At 35.3% G+C, this 8618-nt stretch overlaps 1 protein-coding gene across 1 annotated transcript in view; it reads right to left on the bottom strand.

The window, feature by feature from the left end:
- Positions 1-468: 468 nt before the first annotated feature.
- Positions 469-8618, bottom strand: part of LOC149191656 (uncharacterized) — a 47114-nt gene continuing 38964 nt past the window's right edge. The window contains exons 3-4 of the mRNA XM_089406732.1: positions 1861-2298; positions 469-1542 (exon numbers count right to left, since the gene is read on the bottom strand). Coding sequence (XP_089262858.1) covers positions 1201-1542; positions 1861-2298 — 780 coding nt within the window. The 3' untranslated portion in view covers positions 469-1200. The remainder of the gene's footprint in view (positions 1543-1860; positions 2299-8618) is intronic.

Genomic DNA, 8618 nt, shown 5'->3' with positions numbered 1-8618 from the left:
CTATGCTGGCAAGCTCTTAGTTCAAGCTAAGACAGGAGAAAACTAGTTATATACAAGCCTAACATCGTTAACTATAAGTAAATAAAGTAAATATGAAACAAGAATCATAAATTGTGTGGATGCATATTCTGGCTCCTACCTACAGAAGATTTTCCAAAATTTGATAAGTTTTCGATTTTAGACTCTACGGCCATAAAATGTTCAGTACATGTGATTGGCTTAAAAAGGATTGTGAAAATGATAAATGCAGGAGCTCAATTACATGCCATATGATACTATTAAAAACTTTTTGCAAATGCGCATAGTTAAAAATTACATGACCAGAAAAAACATGCAATTGCGCATTAGAATAGTATGAAATATCATGAACAACCTGGTTGCATAAAGATATCTTAATAAATAAGCGGGAACCTCTCCCTGAGCGATTGGACATCAGTAACCAAATTGCTTGATCTGTTTGCATCTAAATGTGAGTGTGTACCATCAATTTCATCGTCTTCCATATTATGATTTTCATGTCGATCCACCTCAGTGATAAGATCTTCCCTCAGGTCCTCCTCATCCATTGACGAATATGAAAACACCAAATTACTCTATTTCTACCATAGAAAACAGATAATCCCAATACCGAATGCTGCCCGTCCTGCACCAGTAACAGCAACCCACTTTAATTTTCAGTGAAATGGTTTGAATGTGCTTGAAATCATTACAAATTTTCTTGAGAGCCGGGGTAATTTTCAATTATGGCAAAACTAGGCTTCAGATTATATTATGATAAAAAGACGTCATGGACCATGTGGGCCCTCCCATGAACGCCACATGCCTCACCTCCTCCATAACATAACATGGAGGGCGTAAACCATGCCACTTAACATCGTATCATGGTAATATGTATGCTAATATGTCAATACAGGAGACATCACGATAATCGAACAACCAGGAACTAGAACATAACAGGAAGATACTTGTACAGAGAGACCTGTCATGTATCTTACATTACCTCGTTGCGCACGGGGTTTTACAGAAGCAGGTAAAGATTTAGTTTCATTCGTTAGGCAACAGCTTGGTGCATTAGATATTCCACAGCTAATCCCTCCAAATGCCCATTTTCCCTTCAATCATTTGGATAAGGAGAGTGCATTTGTTCTGCTGGATTGGATAAGTTCCCAGAAGCTACGTCCCTCTTTTAAACAGAGTGTATCAGATTGCAAATGGCTGAAAACGGGCAGGGGTTTCGAATCTCCTGCTAAGTCCTTTTGGTTTGATTCGAAAATGAGGCTTGCTCAGCATTTGGAAGAGGATGATCTTCCTTGTATTGACGAGGCATTCTATGGGTATGCTATTCATAATTTCAAAGATGCTCAGCAACCAGTCTTTGGCAATGGGGCCTCCCAGGCCAAGCTGAACGCGGCGCATTCTGTGAAAGAGGGCAGGAACCATGGTGCGCAGCACCATTCTGATATTCTCGACCTTGTTCAGCAAGTCCTCCGACGCGTAAGCCAGCCCGCCCCTGCGGTAATAATTCTTCTCCGACGTCTCTGTCTTGAAAACAGAATGAATACCAGCATCTGACTTTAAATTTCTTTTATGGTATTGCGTCGAAGTCTTTAAATTGTAATTTTATGTATTCTCTGTTTTGAAAAACATAATGAAAGAAAATTTCAGAATGAATTTAAATAATGGCATATGCAGGTCTCGAACCTGCGCCGAAGTCTTTAAATTGTAATTCTGACTTTAAATTTCTCTATGGTATTGCGTCGAAGTCTTTAAATTGTAATTTTATGTATTCTCTGTTTTGAAAAACATAATGAAAGAAAATTTCAGAATTAATATAAATAATGGCATATGCAGATCTCGAACCTGCGTCGAAGTCTTTAAATTGTAATCATCGTCGCCCATGGAAGCGCGAAACCTCCGAGAAAGTGCAGCCTCAGGCGACGAAAACAGCGGCAAAACGCAAAAAGATAATGACGCTTCTGGAAGCGGTGTATGAGGCGGAGATATGGAGGTCGTTCTCAATGGAGGAGAGGCAGAAGAAAATGGTGAGCAGCTGAATACTAGAAGGCACAATGAGCCCCATTCGGACTCTATCGAACGCCATTGTAAACGAGGTAATCCGCTCCAGCCATTGTAAACGAGGTAATCCGCTTCAGTGGAGGCAGCTGTAAGTTGCTTTAATGCAACAGCTGCAGTGCATGCAGCCTGCATGCTGAACACTTGCCGCCGGAGAATATGCCAAACCTGAACAGTGCGAATATGCCAAACCTGAAACCTTAGCATATACCTGATTGCATACACCTGATTGAAGTTAACGGATTAATGCTAGCATTAACACAAGACGGTTAACGGTCAGGCATAATCAAACTGGCGTAAATAGCGACTTAACCTATGTTCGGGCCTCTTCCGCCTCGGGAAGAGGCCAAATAAGATGGGAAATGTTAAGCGGCGAATCCGACTTTGGTTATCTGCCGAGAACACCCCACAGCGGAATTCCAGACTTTATACTAAGCGCCGCATAACAGAGACTAGAAATTCAAAACTAATGCTAAGTCGACTAATAACGATTACAATAGTCCCTGCCCATTGCCAGATGGCAGGGACTAAAAATTCAAAACTAATGCTAAGTCGACTAATAACGATTACAATAGTCCCTGCCGATTGCCAGATGGCAGGGACTAAAAAGGAGGGTAATTCTTCGACGGGATTGTTGAATAATAAGTTAAACCTCAAATGGGCACGGGCACGGGCACGTGTTAGGTTAGGTTCAAGAAAGAGTCACGTTGTGAAGAACCCGGAAACTTGGAGTGCTCCCATACGCATGAGGCTTTCCCGCTATAAGAATCCTCCTCACCTGCATCAAAAGGAATTCTCTGCAGAAACCCTAAACTTGCGAATTTATACAAACAAATAAAAGTATCCTTACCAGTGGGTAGCCGCTGTAGAAATGGGTCAGTTGTCATCAAAGGTGCATGATAACCCTGGTTTTGCTTGTAAAACCATGATAAAGAATAACAATAAAATCGCAATCTGAAAGTAAAGGTACCCGACGTGGAGGAAACGAAGAGATTGAGCCACTGGAAGAGATAGTTTTGCAGAGCTGCTCTCTAGGCGAGCAAGGGTGTGAATGACGTAGAGAAGAGATCCACTGAGGGAGCGAGGCACTTATCCCAAAACTACCTTCCACATTTCTTTATCGTCACGGTCATATCATGAGGAGTGAAAGTGAATCCAATGGAGGAGCGGTAGCCATCTATTGGTGTATTAAGTTGCCAGCCTACTCTCCAGAAACAAACTCCCTTACCAGAATTAAGAGTGTTAAGTAAGGTATAACTTACCCTGGCACGCGTATGAACTCCACCATTGTGAAAATCATATTTATCACCAAAAAAACATTATAAACTAAGAATAAGATCCATACCATAAGCAATGCCAATCACCATTTTGAAATATTATACATTATACCAAACATAGGCATTAACAAGAGAATATTAAACTAACCGGTATGATGATGTGACCTAACAAGTAAGTACAAGTGTAAATATATCGAGACTCCCTTAAATAATAAAGACTTAATATATTAATTAATAAAGGATGAAAGGTTATTTTTTTGAAGTGATGGTTATTATAGAACTCCATATATATCCAGCTGAAAACATCAGTGTGTTCTCATTCAAAAGCATATAACGATCACATGGAAAAAAATTACATAGGATAATTACAAATTGATAATTCTAGCAACATGAATTTGTGATTCAGCAAATAGACTTAGGCCATTCCCAAAAAAAATATTTTTTATAAAATTAAAACTGTCAAGAAAATACAATGGAATCTCCAACCATAAATGAAGTTCTCTTATAATCTTAAAATATTGTTGTCTCTACCCGAAATGGTGGCTAGGAATGTTGAACCAATTTCTCCAAATCTGGAATTGATGCTTAGTTACTTGGAAAATCTAGATTTAATTGACTGAATGTTGATCTTCATCTTTCTTCCCATGCTAAAATCTTGCCCATTCACAAAGACTAGATAGTTGATGTGTTTTCCAAATAACCATTAAATAATGGAATTTGTATAATCTGTCTCCTTTTATTTGTTACCCTTTATTATTCATTTATCTCTATCTCTCCTTAAAATTTACAGAAATTCAATATTCTTATCCAAATAATTATTGTAGATGATCCATTTATGAATATATTTCCTAAAATATATACCTGTATATTTTCACAACCCGTGAGACCATTTCTTCCTTATATATGCAAAACCATTCCTTGTTTTTACGCATGGTTTTCATTTATTTGCATGGTTTAAATGTGAAATAAAAACTATTATAACTTTTTTGAAAATGACGTGAATTATACACAAGATCTTTGTTTTATTTTTACAATTCCATTTTTTCCATCCCCGAATCCACCTTCGTTGCATGTTTATGGTTTTAATTTTGGAAGGGTAAAAGATATATTAGTCTAGGTTCAACTTAATCACAGATTTTGTAAAAGTGTAGGAAAAACTAAATTTTTTGAAAAACAAATAGTTTTAGAATTCAGAAAATTTGAATAGAAAATTTGTACCTCAACATATTTGATTTTTTATAAATTATATATATAGATAGATTAAGTGTAATTTTTTATTGGTTAAGTTTCATTTTTTAATGTAAAAAATAAATTCAATGACTTCAAAATTTATTTGGGCATAAACTAGTGAGACTCCATAAAATGTTTTAATCTTGAAAAAAAACAATTTCTTTATAAAATGTATAAATAGTTTTTATTTTTTTTACTACTTTTATTTATGGTTACTTCTCATTAGTAGGGCAACTGACATTAATACAACATAGATCAATGTTAAGTACTAATCTAACATGAGCTAACAGGGATCCAAATTCTTCTCCTGCAAACATGCTAGGATGTACGTCCCTACACGTGCGGTAGTCTTCCAACCACTTGTAGCAACGTGCAACACCACCTAACGATTTATTTTCACCAATACTACCAATACTAACATTCGTGGACTACTCCTACTTTCACATTAATATTACTTAGCTTTTCGCAACCAAGTAAACATGTAATTATCTTTTATAGTTAATGAAGCCCATACTCATTTGTTATCATCATGCAATTATAACAAGAACATCAACAATTGCAACAAGTATAAAGGGGAGTTGCCCCTCCGCAACAAGTATAAAGGGGAGGGGCAACTCAGACAATTTATTAAGAATATCATTTTACAATAACCAATTGTGTCTTGGCCGAACAAGTCTCACACTTAACCGAATAATACAAAGAGAGGCAAGCTAACCGTGTGCACGCTTGCACAAAGAGTAGTGCTCCCCGAGCCAATTAATCCTCTTTAGCAAGTCCTCCACAATTTATGCACCTTAGAACCAACCCGGGCACACATTGCCCAATCCTCGTTCTAACCTTTGTTCTAACCTTCCAAGTACTGTTCACTTCTGCGCACTTCACAAGCTCTGCGCATGAGCTATGTGCTTTACCCCTTGTATTTCTGCGCACTTGTGCCTTGCCTACTTCTTCTTAGAGCAAAGTGCTTGAGGTGATGTTTGAATGAGCTTCAAGGCTCATATACTTATAGCCTTCCTTGCGTGGGTTTACATGGGGTGTGCACCCCCTTGGCCTACCCCCAAAGCCACCAATATGCGCCCACAAGACTCTTAACCAAGTCGGCTTGCAAGCTTTCATAACCATCGTATAAGTATAAGTTTCGTTTCACACTTAGCCGCATTTCTAAGTGTCTTGCCTTTAGTCGCATTGTCGTTCACGGTAGTAGCATTTCTTCCACAGCCCGGTCGCGCCAGTGGTGCGCCCGCGCGCCCCCGTGCCCTCGTGCATGGCGACTTCGCCAAGGGCCCATCCCACAATCGCCGGTGCATGGCGACTTCGCCAAGAGCCCATCCCACAATCGCCGGGAGGCTTTACACTTCTCGTGCAAACATGCACTTCTTTAGAGTGCAAAATACAATGCTTTATTTTTCATTGTGTAAATGCTAAATAAAGTGTATATAGGACCAAATAAACCTTTTAACCATAGAAACTAATTTTTTCATGATATATAATATATACTTAATTTACATTAAAATATTTTACATCACATGTACATCAAGACACTTTATCACACAAATTAAAATGTTCTTTTATTATTAATATATTTTTAAAAATATGTCAATATTCTTTCTTATTAAAATATTTAACTGATAATACACATTGAATATTTTTTTGTATACAACATTAAAATGTTTATTTTAACAATTTGTTTTACTTCTATTCATTTTTTATTATTATTATAATCGTTATTATTTTTCGATTACTCTCATACTGGGTGGGTTGTAGAATGAGCCACTAGGCTCAATTATTGATGTTTTATAATACTTTTAATTAAACAAACAAACAATATATATATATATATATATATATATATATATATATACCTTATTTTGTTTAAGAGAATATTTTTTTTAAATTTTAAAAGTCACACATGTCAACTCCAAGTTGAGCACAAATGGAATTACACATCTCTTTCATACTAGACTATAGGATGAGCCTCTTGACTCAATTACTTTGGATAAACCTTTGTGACCATATAAATGGAGAGGTTTTAGTATATAATATAAAATCCATCGGAAATAAAACATTTAAAACATAAACTTTGGGTTTCCATATAATCAATCTAGATTTATCTCAACTTTGGATCTAAGTGTGAAGAGGGATTAAATATCTTAAAGTGCAAACATTTTTTTTGCAAAACTTGAGGAAAGTTTTCATCTCAAGAGATTGATCCCTCTCCATGTTTGATATATCCAAAGTTAAGATGGATCTATTGAATTATTAATAATTAATCATTATAATTATTTATTTTATTATTTTATTTTTTTAATGTAATTTTACCAAGTCAAAATGTTTTAATTAAAATAATTATTTTATTATTATTTTTATATAATTTTACCCAATCAAAATCTTTACATAACATAACATTACAATGTCTCTTCCATAATGGGTTGGAGAGAACTTTTTAGTGCAACTAAATAATTTCAATTTAGGATTTGATAAGATGGAATACCTAGCATATATTGGGAAAATGGCTCTTCCATAATGGGTTGGAGAGCACCTGAGTGCAACTAGATAATTTCAATTAAGGATTTGACAAGATGGAATACCTAACATATATTGGGAAAATAAGGCGAGGAATAACAAAAATTTGAATGAGGTCAATTTTAGTGTAATGATTTCATGCAAAGCACTAAGAACCAATAGATTTGTGCCTTCATCCATTTCTATCCCTAAACTTGTATCTTGTTCTACTCTGAAACCATGTGTATGTTGAAGTAAGTTGGAAACCAAATGATCAATCTGAAAAGAAAATGACATGAATATATAGTAGTGCTTTCCTCCATGGTCTATCTAGTCATTATTCCTATAATATACTATATACCAAATGCTCAAAATGTGATGTTATTCAATCACACCTCTTACTCTAATCAACTGAAACTCTTTCTCATGTGAAATCAAAATTCCAATTTAACCAAGTAAGAAATTGATTGACTCAGATAGCTTCTTGCATGTAATTGAAAACACAAAAAGAACATAATAGGTGCAACAAAAATTCCATTTACAGTTGCAAATTGGTAGCATGTTGAAACTTGCAACATTTGAGAACTTTGAAAAAGAGGACTCCATCATCCAAACCTCTATTAGATCTTGAAATTCATGAAAATTTTCCAAATGATCCAAAATACTAGGTTGACTATATGTGAATCATCTTCCAATAATGAGGTTGTTATCCTCATGTTCTCTTAGGAAAAACTCATAAATACCATATTCTTCATAATAGTCAAGGGCAACCAAATTTTTTGTTGATATTCTTCTTGGATAGAAGATTATTTAGAAAATATCAAGGCAACAAGATTGTCATAGTAATTAGAGGGGAGCAATATAATTTCTTTATTTTTTTGTAGATATTTGAATCTTTTGATCACTTTCAAGTGGAATAAAAATAACATGCTCAATAAAATATTCACTGTAACTAATAGGTAAGAAGGAAAGAGTGGTAGCTTCTTAATAATCTTCATGAATCTCTAGAAATAACATCCCTTTCAAATTCTTCATAAACAAAATTCCCTTCCTCACCACTATCACTCAAATTCCTCACAACTATGATTAAAATGATGCTCATCCAGAAAAATACCTTTTACAATGGCTATGAAAGCATGTAAGAAAATATTTCAAAGAAGATATGCTAGAAGGAGATAGATACATGTACCATTCACTAGCATTTCTTCTAGTGAATACATGAACAATTTCATCAACACATCTTAGTGAACAACACCCAAATGTTGCAAAAGTTCATGAAAATGAAGAAAATGTTATGTAGGACTGACATCTCCCCACTCTTTAATATCAAGAACAACATTAGAAAAACCAAGAACAATAGAAAAATCAAATGTGCAAACCTTAAAATTAAAACAATAGCAAATGCATTTGACATCTCGAAACTAGTGGAATCTTCATACCATGGAGTCTTAGTTGAATGATCTACAATCAAACTCCAATGTCGATATTTCTTGTTCAACATGAGGAAATAGAGCTAATTTTCTCAAACACCTAGGA

The sequence above is a fragment of the Pinus tabuliformis genome, chromosome 2_2 (genome assembly GCF_031772625.1).
Source record: "Pinus tabuliformis cultivar Carrire ecotype Pingquan chromosome 2_2, CPIR1, whole genome shotgun sequence".
Lineage (NCBI taxonomy): Eukaryota > Viridiplantae > Streptophyta > Pinopsida > Pinales > Pinaceae > Pinus > Pinus tabuliformis.
This window is presented reverse-complemented; position numbering and strand designations above follow the sequence as displayed.